The following is a 22,037-nucleotide window of genomic DNA, read 5'->3' on the forward strand; positions in this document are numbered from 1 at the left end:
AATTATATATAAACTATCTAATATGTTTAACTTGTATTAAACAAAAACAGAAAAAACCAATCCCTTTATGTTAAAAAAAAAAAGAAATTTTAAACAAAACACCTAAAACAATATTTTATAACCCCAAATTTTTGCGAGATTTTATGTACTTAAGTATATATGTGTTGATTAACATTTATGTATGTAAGCAAAGTGTTCCTACTTAACACTATACATATATAGAATTGCATGAAAATGAGACAATAAGTGGATGTTGTGCACCATGGCTTTATTGCATTCGTAATGCAAGTGCTGTGAATATCCAAAAGTTTTCATGATTATGTTTTGTTTTTAAGGAATGTCAATTTTAAGGTATACATATACAGTACCGTGCAAATCAAGAGCAGCAAACTCAGTGTAAAAAAAAACTTTGTATTTGGACGCTATCGTGTCCAAACCGCAAAACAATAATCAACAAGATAAAAGCCGAATCTTAAGTTATCTCGGCATTCTCTGAGACGAACAGCTGCTGTGAAAGCGAAGACAAAGTGCCAAAAACAAATTTGACAATGGCTTTCGTGCTGATGACGAATAATATAAAGCTAGACGTTAACTGAAAACGTAAGCTTCAGAGTCAAACAGAATGAGGCTGTCAATTTTATTTATTTAAACTTAAGTCAGAGAATTAATGGTTGGTAAATTATTACACAGTGCTACGATGCTAAAAAAAAACCTATTCACTTGCCATCATGTACAAAATAGATGTATACGAAGACAAATGATCTTTTAATGATTATTAAGCATTTATTTTAAAAAGATTGTTTTGGTGACATGTCAGTACTATTTTAGTACAATTTTGGTACTGCTTCTGCTAATTCCATAATTATCACACCACAATGTCGCAGCATATGTTATTATGATTATATGATTATCATTAGGCAAATTTTTACGCAGTGCTGCTATTCATGGGTTATATTGTAGAAATTACACGTCCTAGAGAATCCATGGAAAATGGCAATTGATATTTTAAGGACTAATGAGATGATTTTTAGAATTACTTTGGGATCCTGTCGGTATTATTTTGGAGCTACATTACTACATTGTTATGCTGATTATTTTAAAAATCCCTTAGGGTTTTTTTATGGATAATGTTGTAATTGTTCAATGAATGTTTTAGGGTCACAGATATATATTCACACTTTGAATGTAAAAAATATGCATAGCACTCCCATATGCACTAACATATAAATTCGATTTATATGAAAGTGCTTGAATTTCATATGAAAGTGCAAAGAGGAAGCACTTCCATATGAAGCCAAGGCATTTCGGTATGGTCATAATGTAATAATAAAAGTGTTGTCAACAATATGACCTCACTTTTTCGGTAGCTCTATTTTCCAGCATTTACTTGTATTACAAAAGTATGATTGCTTAATTTTTCGTACAAAATTCCCAAAAAAAATTAGTTTACTGCAAAATTTTTTCTATATTCTTTTAGAGAACACAAAGTTACGTTAATCTTTTTAGCTAAACAATTCTAGTAGCGGCTTATATAGTTATCATTTTCTAAACGTATAGTAAAATCTACTTCGATCGTAGTAGAACTCAAAGGCAGTTCTGTATGATAGACAACCCTCTAAATATGCATGACGAACTGATCGGAATAAGGGAAAACGTCAATTGCATGAGAACACATGAATATTCTTTTCATCATGAAAAATTTTCAAAGATATTGTAGCAGTGAGAGAAATTTTAATTCACAATTTATTCATTAAGGGGACCATAAAAATTCTTCAAACATTTAAAATAATTTTTTTTTTTTTTATTTAATTTTAAATAATTTTATTTTTAATTTTGTATATGTATTATGATTTGCACTTCAATACAAACATTTTTGAACAGCCCTGGTCAAGAAAAATTGCTAAAGTAGTCCAGAAGTACATGCTTTAACGGTCGAAATTTTCTAAAATGACCCAATGAAAGTGCCGAGCTTAATGATGCGAAACATTTTTTTTTCTTTAAGATTTATAGTTTAAATCATGGAAAACTCCTTGACTTTGTATTTTTATCCATTATTCATAAAATTTACCAAATGTTTTTTTAATCCTATAGTACTTGAAGTATCAGTATCTAGAAATATTAACCTGAAATATTTCTCGAACTAAAACATGCAGAAGTTATTCTCGTTAAGATCTTGAATTCAATTCCTAAAAATGTTTCCTTTTAAACTTATAGCTCTCGAATGTCAATATCTAGAAATCATAATTACAATTTCATTACAGCCTTGCAAATCTGCTATGTAGTAATAACTTCATTGTAATTCTTTAAAGCTAATAAATATTTTATAAGTAATTTACCTTTAATTTAAAAAAAAAATTTTTTAACCTTTTCCCTGAAATGGTTAGCTTAAAAAATAAAGCTAATTATATCCTGCTCTGAGTTTGTTGCTTTTGCTTAGCGCAATACTGTATGTATGGTTATGTGCTTGTATTGTGTTTCAGTGAGTGAGTCTCATTATAGAGGGCTTTATACAAAAAAAACAAAATATCCAAAGAGTAATCGGAAGTACTTTGAAATAAAGAACTCTCCTCGATCATCTGACATGATCTATTATTCGCTTCTTAATTTTATTTGGTAGCTGTCGACTGTATGCGTGATACATGAAATGAATTGTTTGAGAATATTTACTACTCATCAAGTAAAAAACGATGCATGAGTCTTCTATTGAGTTCAAGGACTACATAGATTGAATTACTAAATCATTACCCAAATATTGATATTAGAGAAAATTGCAAAGTTTACAAACGGCGATGGTTACTAGGACATGTTTCTGAATTTCACTTCTTCATCAGCTAGCTTCTCGGGCGCTGAATATTGAACTCAAATCTCCAACATTCATACCAGTGTAAAGGCAAATGCCTTTAACCACTCAGCCATATGAATGCCCCGCTGCTCGCTTTGCAATTGGTCTCTAAGTACTGCCTTTTTGTTGCTATTCCTTTTATTCACCATTTAGGTACATACTAATTCTATATGCTATTTAATCCTAATGGTGTGGAATGTTTTAGGCGCGCTTAAAAGCTTAGTAACAATGGATTTTTACAGCATTGCTTTTTTATTAGCCGTGCTTCCGCTGTTAACTATTATATCAATGTTATCATCTGTATTTAATTAGCGAGACTTGCTCATATTGTTTTATACAATTGTTTTGTTATTTATATTAGAGAAAAAACAATTATCAATAACAAAACAATTGTATAAAACAATATGAGTAAATCTTGCTAATTAAATACATTATCGAAATATATATAAATTTACAAAAACGTAATATTGGTTGAATTAACTTTGAGTAGTATTTTAATGAGGAAATTTTATGTGATTTGTATAAAATATTTGAAGGTGACATTGATAATATATACCGTTATACAAATTTTTAGCCATGTATTTGTATCTCGACTGGTGAGTGGAACATCACCCCATATCAGCTGCCGTTTCGAAAACGCCCTATCTCAGAAATCATTTGATTAACGCTCTGTTTTAGAATTTGTTCCAAAAATGCCTTATTTTAAAGTTTGTTTCATAAACGTCCCAGCTAATATCAAAATGTATTGAATTTGATCTCAGATAGAGCGTTTTTGAAACAAATTCTGAGATGGGGGGTTTTTGAAAGCAATTTTTAGTAAGGGCGTTATTCAAAAGCTCTCTGAGATAGGGCATTTTCGAACAGTAGCCAAGATAAAGTGATATTCCTCTCGGCAGTAGATTTTTCGAATGAATGCATACAAAGAAACGGAAGTGAGGATGAAATCACAGTTACTTTTACGCACATACAAAAAATATAACAATCGGATGTGGGTATTACTTTTTGCTTTTTTTTTTTAATAATCAATGAATAATTATGTGTGTATGTATGTATTCTCGTTTAATTAATTGATAATTATGCGAATTTCTTGAGATTTTGCATTTGTTTTGTGAATGTGTTTGTATGTTATTTGTGATAAACAACAATAACAAAAGTTTGCGGCAAGAACTTGACTAGAAATAACAAGCAAGCAAGGTGTACATATCAAAAATATTAAAAACAAAATAAAGTACTATTTTCTACAACAAGAATAGTGAATGATTGATTACAAGTGTCTTTTTGAAGAGAAAAATTTTTTTTTTTTTTTGTTGTAACATAATAAAATGATTTTCAGTATTATAACAGAGGGAAATTTCGAAACATTTCAACTGCTTCTTTTTCATTTCAATTCCTAAAGCCTAACCATATGTGACCCGTCATAAGAAAAGGTGGCTTATGACTCAAAAAATAAATTGCGATAAACAGCTGTTAAAGATAAGCAAAGCATTTCTTCAGTTTCTTAGTAGTTTTTCTTTTGTTTTATGAACAGTCATGCCCAAAAGGCAAAGCACAAACCAGTTTCTGATCGATATTTTGGCTCCATTGCCATCGAAAAAATGTTACAAAAAATCTGAGGATGCTTCACCAGCCACCAAACTGGCATCGAAGGAGCCAAAGGCTTCATCGTCTTTCATTTGTGCTTTTCTTTCTCTACATTTTTAGTAGGACTTTCTAGTTTTCACCACGTGAAAGAGCGCCTCAAAAACTATCGAATACAAAAATAAGTGGAAGCATTTTTTTCGTCATAAGCCACCTTTTCATAGACCGGGTTACATATATTGTTTAGGAGATTTATAATATTCAATGAAAATCAAGGTCCGCCAGATTTTTTTCCAGATTAATTCTAGACAGTCTCAATAAGCTGCGATGTCTTTCTCTGAATACTTAAATACTCCAAGTACGTACATGATTTGTTAGCTTGCTGTCATAGCCAATTGAAATTCGTTATTTCGAAGTTTTTAATATTTGGTTTGATTTGGCTACAGTTTTTGGCGAAGCTTTTAAAATATTCGTGAAACCAAAGCCTCAGACGCACAGTATAATTTTGTTTGGTTGCTTACATATTGGCATTTATTTTATTTTTTATTTTTTCAAATATTACATTGGACTCCCTGAAGAAGACGCGGATGCAACAAAACTCGTTGGAGAGTAAAGAAAAACTTCAATTGCTCATACCCAGCAAACACAGTTTCTAACGTTAGAGAGATATTGTAATTTTACATTAGAATTCTAATGTAGTTCTCTAATGCATTTCGAATCGAAAACTAGGTTAGAGAACTAGGTTAGAATTCGACTGTGAAACGATTCGAATAACACTAGAAATGCGATGTTATGATTATTGTCACAGCTATCGATTATTTGCACGATATGATCACTCATTCTTAGTGTTATACAAAAAAAATATTGGAAATATCATTTTATATATAATAATAAATACTAGTAAGTGAAATTGAATCAAAAAAATTTGAAAAAGGAAAGCGAGCAGATTATTGAAGTGCTATTTGAATGGCATGAAGAGAAGGCTTCCTCACCCGTACCTCAACCTTTAAGTACGGTTTTAATTTATTATAATAGAAAAAGCATTTGAAATATGTTCATTCTTAATGCATAAGATTATAACGAAATAAACGCATTTGATATAATGGAACAATGAAAATTTCGCTGATTTTAAATAATTGAACTTAATTGCGCATCACTTCAAAATTCTCATTAGAAACTTAGAATTTGACGTTAGAATTCGATAAGAATTCTAACCCTTTTCTCGATATCGAGAACGAAGTCCCCTTTTTGTTGAGAATGCTATAATTCGCGACAGTTTCGCAAATCATCCTCTAACCTTCTACCTTAGAGAAATACATTAGAATTCGATTCGTCTTCTAATCGTTTTCTAACCTAAATGTTTGTTGGGTATTGACTCTCAAATGTTTTGGCGCTATTTAGAATAATAGGATTCTTTTTGAAAATTAAGCTTCAATATATGTATACGTATATGAGCACAATGTATTCAAAATGTTACAAAATTTCCTGGTGTTATAACTATGAAATGCACTTTAGCAATATATGTGACTTATCATGTCTCTTAACGCTTTTTATATGGAATGTAGTTATATAAGATGAAATTATAAAAGAGCTTCTTATATGTGCTTACATTTTAATTATGTATGGTTGAAATAAAAGTTTAACTACTTAATAGTTCACAAATTATCAAAGTTTCGATTATAAAATAGATTTGTTTTAAACCATAACCGAAAATATAGTTCACGGACCTAACCTAATTTTTGCCGAAAATATCGAAAAAAATGCGACGCGAACTACACATTCGACTGACAGAAATCAAATGGAATGTTTTTGTAACTTTATTTGCGCTAAATTTGAAACTGATGCTGCTACAAAAATCACCTCTTGAAAACTTTGCTATATATCTTTTGTGTACCAATTTTTCTTAGCCAGGAATAGAGCAATTTTTCGTCAGTTTTTCTAACTTTATTTAAAAAAACAAAAAACGAATGACTAATTTAAAAGCGATTTGCCTTAAAATATATTAGTAAAAGCATTTTTTATCGAATTTGTAAATTATGTGTGTACTTTATAAGATCCTTCAAATCTCTCTTACGACACTGATTAACATTAAAACAAAAAACAAAAATATTTTTTTTTTTTAACGAGTGATCTTTACAAAATTGGAAAAAAACTACAAATGCGTTAAAAAAATTTAGATTAAGTGCAATAAAATTGTTAGCAAATATTAACCATTTTAAATTAACTAATAATAAATCTATTTAAACTTTTAGCATTGAAATTTAAGCATTTGAAAAAGCTGGGCTGTTTTTTTAACGGGAAGGAACATAAAAATATTAACAGTGTATGTGCATCAATTAGAATTTTTTTTTTTTGTAACTTCACGAGCTTTGGTTTGCATTGTTTGTTGCATTTTTGTTTAGTATGGATAATAAAAGCGTTGCGCACCTAAAATAGCGCCAACAATCACTTCAGGTATTTCAACATTTTTGGTATCCTTGGCACCCAAATCACCCGGTGTTGGACTCTTACTCAAACCAGCTAGCGTATGTGTTGCAGCTTGTAAACTTTGCGCTGTTGTACCAGCTGTACCAGTGGCTGCTGTCAATCCGAAGCTATTATTATTGAGCGAGACTGGTGTTGCAGCTTGTGCAGCTGCAGTGGCAGCAGTTTGGCTCAAATGACGGAAGGGATCAAATTGTGCAGCGGCAGCCGCTTCTAGGTGCGAGTGTGCCGGACGGCTGGCAGCTGCTGCAGCAGCAGCGGCTGCTGCCGCTGTATATTGATCCAGATTAACTTGACCCACAGCACCAAAAACATTACCGGCAGTGGCTGCTGTAGCAGCGGCAGCTGCCTGCTGATCCAGCGCTGAAACACCCAAATAGCTGCCAATTGTTGTAGTGCCATTAGCGGCATGTGGTACACCAACGCCCATACCTAATACGCCATATTTAGCTAGAACGCCTAGAGCAGCGACCACTTCATTGGTGGCAGTCTCTGAATAGCCAGAACCGCGCAGAGCAACCTGAAGTAAAAAATTGTATTACAATTAGTAGGTGAATCAGTATAGATGTAGATATTTGTATTACATGGTTAACAATTGAGTATAATCATACAATTAAAAATCTAATAATAAGAGCAGAATATTTTTTTATGTAAACTTTTTTAGTTTATCACAAATTTTCAAAACATTTTTTTGTGAGTCGTAACTTAAGGGGTAAAGCACTCGTCCCCGATGCTAAATTGAATGGGAGAGCAGTTGTGCTGCTACGCAGACAAGAGAAGAAGATGGTTAGAAGAAAAATCATGAGGCGAAACGGTGGCAGTAGGAGATGCTTTAGATCAGTGTTCCTCAAAATTTAAACTGTACATGTGATGGTAGGAGTGAAATCATCGCAGCGGTAAAGGTTTAGTCGTTGAATGACGAGCACGCATGGCTGCTAGGTTAGGTTGAACTGGCCGGTCCATGAGAACCTCACATAGATTGAATGAGTCCGTAGTGTTACCAGAAGTTTGTTTTTTCACACCCATATTACAAATACCAATATAGTCTGCATTGGTTGCATGGTTGCTAACAAAGTTAAAAAGTTATTCGTTAATATCCTGTAAAAATATTAATTTATTGCTTGAGTCTAGCAAAAAATTTAAACAAATTATAATGCTAACATTAAACAATTACAACATTCTGCGCACGAGCGTTTGTTTGCAAAATGTATTTTTAGAAATTCCCTAATAAACAAAAGCCATATTCGATGTTGCCCTGTCGTTTGCTCAGTAACTGATAAAGAAAAGGTACTAATATAATGTCTCAAGGGCGCGCGAATAATTATTTCACTGGCATAAGACCTCTGCTTAAGATGATGCCTGTTAGAAATAATACTCGAAAAATAAAAATCCGGCGGATGATGTAAGTTTTTAATTTCAAAGCAAACTTCACAGTTAAGTTATGCAGCGAAGACTTATTCTCACTACCAGAAATCAAGGGTGATGACGGACCCGATACCATAATCCATCATAATGGCAATATATTTTCCGCTACCCACTTCATTGAGAATGGCAGCGTATCGGCCAATATGTTGGGGAACAACAAACTAAGCGGAGAGTTGCTAAAAAGCATATTTCAACTTATATGCAAAATACAGTCCGACGAGCGCATGCCTCCAATTTGGTGTTTTTACAATATAAAGTCCGGGTCCCTAAACATGGTGAAAAAAAAAACACCGAGACCAATAGCCTACATACAAAAAATACCAAATTTTATACTCGAATTTTTAACCGTGCACTTACAAACATAATAATTGTATAAAATACCTTAATGTGCTCCAGCAATTGTGTAGCCACAGCCAAATTGGGTGCTGGATTTGGTGAACTCAAATTCAGCGATAAATTTATACCAGTACCATTTACCAAAAGACCAGCCGCAGTTGCTGCACCACCAATGGTTTGACCCAATGTAGAATTCAATGATGCTGTACTCGTATTAATGGCATTCTGATTTGTGGCATATGGCGAGCCAGTTGGATTAAAATTGGCAACAGGGCCACTTATATCGGCATATGACACATTAAGACATGTTCCCGATTGAGGATCCTCAATAATTTTTGATAATATCATTTTACAAGCTGCTTTATTATTCTCCTTATCACCTATGATCGTAATACAACGCTCTTGCAATGATATATCTTTGGGTTTCTGTGATATTTGCACATACGAGCCACTTTCTTCTTTGATTTGCTTAATGAAAGCACCACCTTTGCCTATGATCATACCCGCTGTGGAATTAGGCACCAAAATTTTAACCTGCTTATCACGATCTTGATTCTGTTTCGAATCAGCGTCTATGATCTTTGTGCTAAGATCAGGTTTTTCACGTATTTTATCCATAATGAAATCCATGACGGACATAATGCCATCCACGGAACCGGTAATGAGACAAACACGTTCGGTAGTACCTAGAAATGGTTGAGACAGAGAAAACTTATTCTGTTAGAGAAAAAACATTTACAGCTTTAATACATTTTATGCATACATACATATACATAACTCACTCAGCTTTAGCATGTATGAAACATTTTTTCTTATTTTTTTTTTATTTTTTTCATGTAAACTTTGTTCATAAGCATTTAAATCCCATCTCTAAACTGTAGGGGTATCTCTTTTTATTTGGACAGGGTTAGGAATTAATTACTATTATCTATACAATTTTTAAATTAAAAAGACTATACAATTGTTTGAGCAAAACTGCCGATCTACTAAGTCAATTTCTCTAGTTCAAGTTCTAGTCTTCAAAGGAAAGCAATGTGGGTCCGTCTGTGCGTCCGTTAACATTATAACTTGAGCAAATATTGAGATATCTACACAAAATTCGGTAAATGGGCTTATGGTGGACGCAGAATATATTGGTATTGAAAATGACCGAAATAGGACGATAACCACGATATGGAAAATATAGAAAAATGGAAAAAATTAGATAATTCAAAGAAGAATACCGCTAAGCTAATGAAACTTGGTAGGTGGATTGATTTTATGACGCAAAATATAAATTCCAAAAAATTTTGTAATATGGGTGTGGCACCACCCACATTTAGAATAAGAAAATCTGGAAGTTTAACAATCCGCAAATTGTAAGTCGTTAAAGATATTACATTGGAATTCGGCAGAGACACTATTCTTGCCAAATTATATAGACAGAGTGAAGACAATCAAAATCGGTTAAAGACGACGCCCACTTTTCTCAAAGGTACCAAATTATATAGACAGAGTGAAGACAATCAAAATCGGTTAAAGACCACATGCGATATACCTCCTAGATTAAGGCCGAGCCCCTCTTCAAATATGCGGTATGTTGGTTTTTATGTTTTCCTACAAAGTGCCCTTATTTTACGCCGAAACGAACGGAGTGAGATTAGATAGATGAGTTTTGCTTAGAAGTTTTTCATTGCAGAAACAAAGGCGAAGAACTTTAAAATCAACTGCTTAGGGCTGATATTATTTAATAAATATTTTCTAAGTAAGATCGCGGGTCGAATCGAGCACAAGGCCTAGCAATAATTATTTTAACATAATTATTATTATGATAAATTTTTTCTTAAATGAAATTTTTTTTTTTTTAATTAGAATAGACAGCTGTCAAAGCTAATTGTGTAGATCGATTTCCTGAACTGATAAATTCCTTCATCGGCAACGTTTAGGCGCCACTGCTATAACCATTCAGCCAGCACAGAGGCCGTTTGTTTGTCTTCATTATTTCTACTTCTATCCTGTTTCTTGCCTATAGATTTTCAAGCGCTAATTTTGTAAGTATTTTTATGTCAGTTATACCTTCACTTGATTAAAAGACTTTTGGTTTGATAAGCCAACACACTACTTTTAAATTACAACGACAAATTGATCGCTTGTTTTTTTTTTTAACTCTATGCAAATATGCTATAACCGAATTTTAATATTCAGCATTTGCTTTGCTTCTTCAATTCGTTTTCTATTACAGAATTTTCTTATGTAAAGTGATCCAAGGAACGAAACAAGCGTACCAAAGTTTGGATGTGCTTGAAATTTGAAACGTAGCTAATTCACTCCTGTGTTAGGGGAAAGGCCATTAGGAAGAAGGAGAGACAGAGCGAGATTATGAGCGATAGAGAGAGAGAGAGAGCTATAACACCTTCCTAAAACCAAAGTTCGGACAGTATAACATTTTGTTGAAGTCGTTGTTCTAACATTGCTCCGCCCCATCCAATAGGAGTTATCACCCACAAATTGTAATCAATATCCTCTAACTGGAATACGAGAAAACTTGTATGCAAAGTAATATGGGTGTTAGAGGCATTGGTTCCACATTGCAATTGCAAAGATGGTTGGTGTCTTGTGCGAACTCGTTACAAGCGGGACATACATTGGGTATGTCGGGATATATTCTCTTTAAGCAAGAGCTTATCCAGTTCTAGTTTCCAAATAGGAATTAGGCCAGAGTGACGCGCGTTGCTTTCCTTAACTGCGAGTTTAGGGTATTTATCGTTAACGACAATATTCACTTTGCATTTATTGGCATAGTAATTCGCCTTCGTTTTGTGGATGAATCTGAGATCATTCTTATGCTTTTTTGGAATGACTCCTTAAGTTCCTGGGAGGCAGAGCCTCTTCAATCAGATGTGGCGGTGATTTTCTTACAATGTTTTTATTTTAAGCTCTGCGACTATATCGGAGAAGCGTAGCATAGAAGCGGCTCTACAATTGCTTTAAAAGTGGCTACGAGCATTTCTTTGTCCTTGCCCTATGTGCTGCCAGCGAGGGACTTGAAGATTTTGTAACGTTCCTCAACTTTAGGTACAATTGCGGCTTCATGCTCACCAAAATATAGGTTTTGGGTGTAGAACAGTAAATGTCCAATTTTGCCGGACACTTACCACGTCTAAATTGTAAATAAGGTTGCTAGGCCAAAACCTTCTGGGTTGCTTGTGTTAAGTAAAGCAGATTTAAATTTTTTTTTTACCGCTACGCGATTAGACACCTATCTCAATCTTCATCAGGGAGCACTTAAGAACAAGAGCTAAACTAGTTGTTTACAATGGATTACAATTGTTTAATGTATTACAATTGTAAACCTATATATCCCATAGGCATATATGCAAGTGTGCTGACCTACTTATCTAAGGACTAAAGGGATCAGAAAAATAATATCAGAAGTGCTTTAGACAAAGTTTCTAAAACGAGTTCGTCGCTTGAATGATTATTTAAAGGCCCATAGGGTCTTTGCATCCAAAAATGGTATCTACTTTATCAATGGACGTTGTGGCAGCGCGCTGCCTTAAGTGGCCCAATAAAACCAGGCTAATCCTGTTCACGCGATCGATTTACATATATAGGTACAACTTTCTTTTTTATGCCGAGTCCTTGATGGGCAGCGGTTTGTCAAGCGTCCGGCAAAGGACCATCACACCGATAACACTCCCCAAAGCCTTCGGGGAGCAACCTTATAGCTACAACAACAACAACAACAACCGAGCTTAGAAATAAGTAATGGGTGTGATACTTTGTCGAAGGCTTTACTGACATCGGTGTAAATTACATCGGTGTGAAGGCTTTTTCTAAACCCATTAGAAACGTAAGTGGTAAATTCCAGTAAATTGGTGATAGTTGATTTATCCATACAGAATCCATGTTCCGAGCTTGCAGTTATGGAGGAAATAGAGAACATTAGATTGTGGGTAACAAAAGCTTCAGATAACTTTGGGATTGCCGATAACTTTGCTATACCCCGGTAGTTTTCTATTGCAAACCTGCTTCCATTTTTATGGAGCGGGATAAGAAAATATTCCTTCCACATTGTTGGGAAAACACCATATATTAAAGATAAATTAAATAAATCTGTTAGCGGCTGATATATGTATGCAGCACATTTTTTAAGAAAGTGTGTCGGGATCCTGTCAGGGCCGTATGTATATCATACTTTTAAAGTTTTTAAATAAGATAATACATCTTCTGAAGATATAAATGGGTATTCATCAGGCGAATCGTTGGTCTCAATAGAGTAATTTGATTTGAAAAATTCTCTCAATCTCTTGATCATCGCTGGAAATATTATCTTTGAATTTCATGGATGATGGAAACCCTTTAACTTTGCGTTTAGAGTTTACGAATCCGTAAAATGCTTTCGGATTGCAAATTGTATTTCTTTTCATTTTGCAAAGAAAAGCTTTGTAACACTTTTTGTTCAATTGAAAATACTTATGGCGTAGAATTGAGTACTGTAAGTAATGGTTATGTAAATCTTCTTAAACAACTTGAAAGACGGATACTTTTTATTTTTTTAAATTTTCAGCTCTTTAGTGAAACATACTTGGCTTGTATCGGAATGTGCACAAATACGCTTAGGTACGTATTTTTCCTACAGACAGTAAGTGGTGTTGTCAAAATGAGAAACGCTTTGCTCCACGTCAGCATTAAATATTGGCCACACTATTCGAGATAGATCACGATTTAATTTTTTGAAGTTGGTCTTCGTAAAGTCAAAGCGATAACTGCAGCGGAATCGTTTATTATCGCGGTTACAAGCATTACTTAACACTTCGCAAACTATTTTGAGGGAAGGGTGGTAAACACCTTCAGGTTCGATAATGGGCTCGCATCGACTAATGGAATAATTAGAGTCTTCATGCACAAAGTCTAAATCTAATACTTTTCCGAATTTATTTCGATTGGATGTTGATTTTTTGAACGGAAAGTTCGGTCATTTCGTCTAGAAACTCGCTGTTGGAAGACTTTGACGAAACTGGTACGATATTACAGTCAGAGATGCACCATGAAATATGCGGCATATTGAAGTCACCCCAGATTTGTAGAAAAAAAGTAATAACAGCACACTACTAATTGGAGGAGAAGCTCGACCTTAATCTCCTCGAAAGAATACCGCCCCAAAATATTATTGTTTTTGTAGTTATGCGTTCATACTTATTATTTAAGAATTCATCAGCTTAACACCGGCTGTTTTTCTAAGAGAAACTAAAAAGAAAGAAAGAAACATTTACTGGCATATTGCGATGGTACCATTTCTAAAACCGCCATGTAATCATCATCAGGCAATTTCGTAATATTATCAAAGGTTTCACCGAGATTCGAACCGCGAATCACATGGTGAAACTGCAGTTGGCTTAACCACTAGGCTATCCTGCTTGTATTTGTTTCCTTGCTTAATTCAGTTTATCTCATTTCTACACCTAAAACACAATTGAGACATTCTGTCTCTATATTAATTTGTGTGTTTTGTAGATTTGTTCTTGTAAAGTTTCTTTTCGTTTGCGAACGATTTTCTCTTAGAAAAACATAATAATTGAATATTCAATTTTTATAAGCCAGTGTTGAGCTCATGAATTCTTAAATTAAACTAAAAATGTAAGGCGCGATAACCTCCGAAGAGATTTTAGGCCGAGCTTCTCTTCCAATTTGCGTCGTGCTCCTTTTTAATTTTTCCTACAAATTGGCGGGACGGGACCTACTTGTTTTATGCCGACTCCGAACGGCATCTGCAAGGCAGATGAGTTTTCACTGAGAGCTTTTCATGGCAGAAATACACCCGGAGCGATTGCCAAACACTGCCGAGGGGCGACTCCGCTTAGACAAATTTTCTTCTAATTGAAAAACTTTATTTTTAAATTTTGATGTTACTTTGCTCGAGGTGTGAACCCAGGGCATTCGGTGTGGTAGGCGGAGTGCAATACCATCACACCACGATGGCCGAGTATAAATTGAACATACCATTAAACAAACAAACATAAATATGTAAAACTGAGCCCGAGTTTACAAAGCTTCTCATTCGCAAACGAAAAAGAAACTTTACAAAAACAAATCTACACAACACACAAATTAAAATTGGTTAAGGCAACTACAGTTTCACCGTGTGATTCGCTGTTCGTATCTCGGTTAAACCTTTGCTAACATTACGAAATTGCCTGATGATGATTACGTGGCGGTTATCGAAATGGTACCATCGCAATATGCCAGTAAATGTTTCTTTCTTTCTTTTCAGTTTATCTTAGAAAAACATAATTATTGAATATTAAATTATTATAAACCGGTGTTAAGCTCATGAATTCTTAAATAATAAGTATAAATTGTACACACCATTAAACAAACAAATGTTATACAAGTATCGTAATAATGTGAAGAATACGTAAACTCTGATTTTAATATACTCCTTGAAAAAGAGTAAAAATTCATCGAAACGCTTAGGAGGAAAAAAGCTTTTTTATGTTATACTTAACCGGCCTAAAAGCTCTAAAAACAAAAATGTGTTACTAAATTATATTTACGAACGTTTTAAATAAACTTAAGATTTATACGCAATGCAAACAGAGCCACAAAATTTAAAAAACATGTTTTACATTCTGAATGAGTTACTTAGTTATGTATGAAAATTACTATAAATAAATTGTGCTCACATACCTGGATAGAAATCATGTGACTTGGACATCTTAACTCTAGCACCAGAGTCCTTTTGCAAAGAGGCGATCGTTTCGCCACCCTTACCAATAATGGCACCAGAGGCCACTGCGGGCACAAGAATCTTCATATGATACGATGAATCCCCTGATATTTTAGAAATGAAACATATTGTATTTTAGGAAAAAATGGAAGAGAACGAGAGAAAGAAAAAACGGTAAGAACCGTTAAGCATTAATAGAGTTTCGGTTTTATTGCTTGTTTGATTTGCCTTTTACAAATTTTTGGAAAAATTTTTAATGTAACTGTTACGAAATATGTACAATGCATTTCGTTTACAGTTACATAAATATTAAATATTAAATACATTTAAGCAATTATTATTATTATTATTTTTATACAAAAATATACATACATATTTAATTAATTAATATTACATATACAGAAGAGGATTTAAAATTAAAAATAATAACAGTTGCACTCTCTTTCACTTCAAATGTTTACTCAAATGGCGCATTTATGATTTGATTTCATTTTTATTTTTTGTTGGCCGAGCTGCGCTGTAATGGGGCGAAAAAATGAGTGCATGGCTGGGCGGTATTTTATGAAATGAAATAATGACACTAAATGGCATGAAATGAAACGAAATGAAATATTGCACGAAGTATGCTACGCTATGAAATGAGCATATGAAAATTTCATGAACAAATATATACATCTGTGACGTAATTTAGTGATTACGAAAATGAGCGATTAGAATGAGGCTTTGCAGTTTAATGTAATGAAATGGGCTGAAATTTATCGATTATTACCAATTAGCTGTAGTAATGGCCAATTTTTTTAGTTACATTGTTTTAATGATGTATAATTAGGAACTGGAAAAAAAATTTCAAGTCAGTGGTGCACTAAAGCGCTATCATACCTTCAAATCTTGTGATCAAATCTTACTTGTTGGCATTTGTAACTTACTTGTAATTCATCTCATTATTTTTCACTGATATAAACGTACTTATAAAATAATATGAAAAGATATTGCAAACTTAGCATAGCATCCTTTGGCAACATTGTGCACCACTGAATTATGTAGACTGCTTTATCATTGAAAAAAAAACTGAGATGATAAACTTAAGTTTGTTTTTCAGGCCAACACGCGCTATGACTCAAACGATCATCGAATATATTTAAAGATTAGGAATTGGCGTGCAGATATGTATGTACGTATGTAAAGCCAAGTGGAGTAAAATAAATTATTTAACAAAAGGAACGCCAAAGCAGAAACTGCCAAAAGTTTGGTGGTTAAAGTACAAATAATTCGAAGTCAACAGTGAAAATTCACTCAATCTTCAGTTGCAGTGGTAACATTTCAAAAAATGATATTTCAATAAAATTTTGAATATTTGCAAAATTTCTTTTACAAAAAAAACCAAGCAGCTCTCTTTGTGAAATACGATATTGAATATTTGAGTCGTAGAAGGATCGAGATCGTGAAGCAATACGAAGAAAACAAAAAAAAATTTTAAAGATTTCATTTTATAAAAATAAAGCTAAATAAGCAAAATTAAAAAGGGAAACAAATTTTGTTGAAAAAAAAGACGAAAGCTTGTTAAAGAGGCACATTGTAAACGATTTTTTGGTTAAATTAAAGTTTAAGGATTAATTTTGTTGCAAATTTTAATTTTGTAGGTAAATGAAAGTCGGTTGTAATGATAGTTAATGAATAATGACAAAGCTTACCATGAGAGAAATTGTTATTATTTTCAATTTCAACCTCAATTCCCGAACAAACTGACTCACCTGCAAAGATAAAAAAGAGATGAGAAAAAAGATATTTCATTAGTAAATTTAAAAAAAAATATACAGAACTTATAAACATTTTGATTATGAATGTAAGTGAATGAATGAATGAACAATGTAATTATAATAATTATTGAATTGGTTAATTTATTGACTTAAATATAATATGACTAGATTCATTGTAGAAAAAATTAAAGAGAGTTTTTCATCAGTGATCACGATGTGCCTGAAGCAAGTTTAATTGAAGGGTCAAAGCACAACCGTTTTTCTCGTGGATTCTTATTTTATGGACCAAATTACGTCAGAATCCAAAATTTAAGCTTTTTCTACCGAGCCGTTTTTGAGAAAATTCGATTTAAATTTTGAAAATTACAAAAAATCAGTACTGACTTTTTTGATATAAGATCCATGGATTTTGTGTTTGTGTCACATAATTGTCATATGAACTGTCTGTACCTTAATAGTCTTGTCTACGTAAATCATTTTCTAGAATAAATTCCTTTGCTTACATATTTCGATTCTAGGAAAAAGTTTCTATGTTCAGTGTATGAGAATTTTGTGAAACACATTCAGTCCACATTACCTCCAAAATCTCAAGAACATTTAAAAATTGAAAAATATTACTTTGAATTCGAATGATAATGTGCAAAAAAACCGTGGTGCTGAAATTACTTTATCTCAAAAGGTCGGTCGAACACTAAGGGTAACTTCCAATAATAAAACTGAAAATAAACAAAAACCTATTAAAAGTGAATATGTTTTGAAAATCGGGACAGAATTTGGACTTTCAAATAATATTGTTGTTGGCGTAGCCTCAGCGTTGCGTAGAACTACCAGAAATAGAAAAATGTTCGAGCCACAAATGAGCGATAAACTGCGTACTATGAGACACTCATTGGACAACTATTTTATGGTAAAGGAGTGCAATGTCATTCGTCCAAAAGAGAATAATAAGAAGATTAAGAGTACAGAAACATTAGCGTATTGTAGTAGCCTTGATGCTTTTAGATGTGATTCGTGAAAAGAGAGGTGTAAATGAAACGCATTTGAAATTTGGAATTGATGGTGGAGGTGGATTTTTGTCTTTCGGTCCAAGCGATGAATAGAAATCTCACCAATGAAGGACGAAGAAATTTGTACAAGGGAGCTGGTATTCCATCCAAGTTTAAGGATACTGGCGTAAAGAAATTGTTTTTGCTTGGAATTGTCGCTCATACTGAAGAAAATTATGAAAACGTAGATATGTTGTGGTCATTACTACAAATAAGTGGATATGAGGCGACTATAGCAACGGACTTAAAATTAGCCAACATTCTCACAGGAATTGCGTCCCATTCTAGTTCTTTCCCGTGTACATGGTGTTCTGCTCACAAGGACCACCTAGATATTTGCGGAGAATACCGAACTGTAGAAACTTGTGCTAAAAATTATACTGCTTGGCGGGAGAGTGGTAGTAAGAAATTTCAAGCAAAAAACCATGAAAATTGTGTGCATGTACCCATTATTTCTAGTAAAAAAGATACACAAATAATATACATTATTCCTCCACCTGAAGTTCATTTAATGTTAGGAGTCATCAACACACTTCATAAGCATATGAGCAAGGAGTTCGAAAAAGATGCTGCTGAATGGGCTAAAAAATGTAATGTTAGCCAGCAGTTTATTCATGGCGGACACGGCTTTGCAGGAAACGCGTGTCGAACACTTTTGAAGAAAGTGGATATCTTGCGAAGTTCTTGTTCTTTGGGATGCTTGAAATATGTTTGCTGCTTTGCCGACTTCAATAATGTAATAACTTCATGTTTTTCCAGTGATCTCAAAATAACTTATGAAGAAGATATAAAAATAATTCGCAAAAAGCTACAAAGATTTTGCGATTTCTGTCACTCCTAAGGTTCATGCTGTCTTTTTTCATGTTCCTGAGTTTTGTAAAAGAACACAGCAAGGTCTTGGATTTTATAGCGAGCAAGCTATGGAATCAGTACACGCTGATTTCAAAACGATTTGGGAAAATCACAAGGTTCCAAAAGACCATACAGATTATGGAAGAAGACTACTCCAAGCAGTGCGAGAGTATAATTCAAGGCACATATAATAATGTAAGGTTTCCCCTGTAGTTAAAGTCATTGTTTCTTTTTCCCAAGATTTCTAAACAATTCTAATAAAGAATATAATTTATGAATTTCTTATGAACACATGGTGCAGAAAAAATTAATTATTTACATACCTTTATGTTTTCACATTAAAAAAAAAATTGGTAAAAATAATAGAATCCATGGATCTTATATCAAAAAAGTTAGTACTGATTTTTTGCAATTTTCAAAATTTAAATCGAATTTTCTCAAAAACGGCTCTGTAGAAAAAGCTTAAATTTTGGATTCTGACTTAATTTGGTCCATAAAATAAATATCCACGAGAAAATCGGTTGCGTTTTGACCCTTCAATTAAACTTTCTTCAAGCACACCGTGGGATATAAACCCTTTAAGAAGAAACAAGATGAACCGGTAGATTTGATGTCTTTTTGAATATCGACTAAATCAATATTGAAAATTATTTTATCGGAAGTATCCGTGATGATGTGACGTGTAGAAATGACATCAACCAAAACTCCAAAATTTTCTCAAAAAGTTCAATACTTCAATTGTTTTAAAAAAATATCGATGTCGGCACAAGCAATCCTATGTAACTACACTGAAAGAAAAATACTGGTAGAATCAACCGAAATACGGGTCAATTCAACCGAAATTTCTGTCAATTTTTATCCATCGCAACAAGATGTGGAATAAACTGCGCACAAATCGTTGATTCGTAATTAACCGTTTTAGTGGTCAAATGAACAAAAAAAATTGTTGCGACAGCTTTGTATGAAAGCACCTATGTTGCCATATAAATAAATAAATGTAAGGCGCGATAACCTCCGAAGAGATTTTAGGCCGAACTTCTCTTCCAATTTGCGTCGTGCTCCTTTTTAATATTTCTTACAAATTGCCGGGACGCGACCTACTTGTTTTATGCCGACTCCGAACGGCATCTGCAAGGCATATGAGTTTTCACTGAGAGTATTTCATGGCAGAAATACACTCGGAGTGATTGCCGAACACTGCCGAGGGGCGATTCCGCTTATATAATTTTTCTTCTAATTGAAAAAGCTTGTTTCTAAAATTTTGATGTTGCTTTTCCCGGGGTGTGAACCCAGGGTCTTCGGTGTGGTAGGCGGAGCACGCTACCATCACACCACGGCGGCCGCCATATAAATACGTAAATATATGAATACATAAATACGCATGCTTACTACATATACATACATATGAATATAGAAATGAAAATAGTAGTCACAAAACTGATTCGCAATTCTTTCAGTTGCAGCTCAGCTCATTCTCAATTTCTTCTCTCGCATGTAGTTGCCACATTTGATTGTTTCGAACAAAACTTGTAGTATAAATGTTTGACGTAACATTTTAAAAAGAGAAATTGTAAGTTATAGTAAAGTAAAGAATCAAATCGCAGGAAGGTAATTCACTACTGGAGTAACTTTACATGTAATTCGGCAAGTTTAATTTTCGTAACACTTTATTTTGAAACGATTCAAAAACAACTCCAACTATTATTTTGTCCGAAACATCAACATTAAAAAGGATGTTTTTTATTACCTTATTAGATTCGTTCGCGTGAGTGAAAATTCATAAAAACTTGAACAAACTGTTACTAACTTTGCAAAAATCCTGTTCGTTCAAGCAAAACTTTTGCAGCAAGAGGGCGCAATATTGCATTTCGCTTGGACGAGAAGTTGCAAAATTGTACCCGATAAATAGGTGTCCCGGTATATCATAATTTTTTGCACGGTAAATTCAGAAAAGGGTTTTTCGTTTTGTATTGATAACTGGAAAACTAGTTTTTTTGTTGTTTTCCCATTTTGTGTGTTTTTTCGATTTGATGGTTTTCTTATTTTGGTATTTTTTTTTTAACAAGTGGCACCATCGTGAGTGCAAAATTCTCTTTGAAATTTGCTCATGTATTGACAGTTGATCGCCGTTGAAATGACCTGTAAGATCCGTTGGGTTAACAGAAAAATCAGTTAGATTGATTAGGAATCTGTCAATTTTACAAAATTTTGGTAACTTAAGAGCGACCATTTCTCTTCCGTTGAAATAACTAAACTAATTTGTTCGCTTGACAAAGAACTCGGTCGAATTAACCATATTTCGATCAATTTCACCGAATCTCTGTTAAGTCAAGAACAACAGAACCGATTTGTTGATTCTACTAGCACCATTTCTTTCAGTGTACTACAATATTTATATCAAATAAAATTTATTTGTCAGCTTAATATAAACAATTTCCACGAATAATTAATTTCGTAATATAGACCGTTATACATTTTTGAAACCTCAAATCGTTAGTGACTATTAAGTATGTAGGTATACAAATCAAAAATTAGTTTGGCGTATCATCCTATCTCGACTTGGACGGGTATGACTTATGACCACAGGTATTAAGACGAGTTTAATAATTACTCCACTTATTTTTATGGGGTCGTTTCGTTAATGTGTTAAGTAAAATAAATGCAAATACCATAGTCAGCTGCAGTACACAAAATTTGTTTAGTGATAGTGGGCAACTTTTTCGCTACGACTAAAAACTAAATGTTTAGTGTGCGAAAATTTTGTGCTATACTGTACGAATATATACTTTTATTTCATTAGCAGTGCTCTAAGGTCAAACTCATCACAGTCGATAGTTCAAACACCGTCTTTATATAGTTCGTTAACGACATCCTTCTTATCTGATCGTTTCTACAATTGTTCGCGTATCACACTCTAAAAGCATCGTTTTATCTAATGGCATTTAAATATATAAAAATAATAAGCAAGGCGCGATATACCTCCGAAACCCGAACTTTTGTTCCATTCT

At 33.4% G+C, this 22,037-nt stretch overlaps 1 protein-coding gene across 18 annotated transcripts in view; it reads right to left on the bottom strand.

The window, feature by feature from the left end:
• ps (RNA-binding protein Nova-1-like protein passilla) overlaps positions 1 to 22,037 on the bottom strand; it is a 310,155-nt gene that overhangs the window by 32,173 nt on the left and 255,945 nt on the right. For 16 of the 18 annotated variants that reach the window (XM_067761209.1, XM_067761216.1, XM_067761211.1 and 13 more), the window contains 3 exons: positions 15,335 to 15,478; positions 8,711 to 9,351; positions 6,848 to 7,424 (listed from right to left, as the gene is read on the bottom strand). In XM_067761209.1, coding sequence (XP_067617310.1) covers positions 6,848 to 7,424; positions 8,711 to 9,351; positions 15,335 to 15,478 — 1,362 coding nt within the window. Of the gene's footprint in view, positions 1 to 6,847; positions 7,425 to 8,710; positions 9,352 to 15,334; positions 15,479 to 17,065; positions 17,126 to 22,037 lie in introns of all 18 variants that reach the window. The other 2 variants (XM_067761212.1, XM_067761217.1) reach the window with 1 other exon arrangement.

Source organism: Eurosta solidaginis, chromosome 1 (genome assembly GCF_040869045.1).
Source record: "Eurosta solidaginis isolate ZX-2024a chromosome 1, ASM4086904v1, whole genome shotgun sequence".
NCBI classification, from domain to species: domain Eukaryota; kingdom Metazoa; phylum Arthropoda; class Insecta; order Diptera; family Tephritidae; genus Eurosta; species Eurosta solidaginis.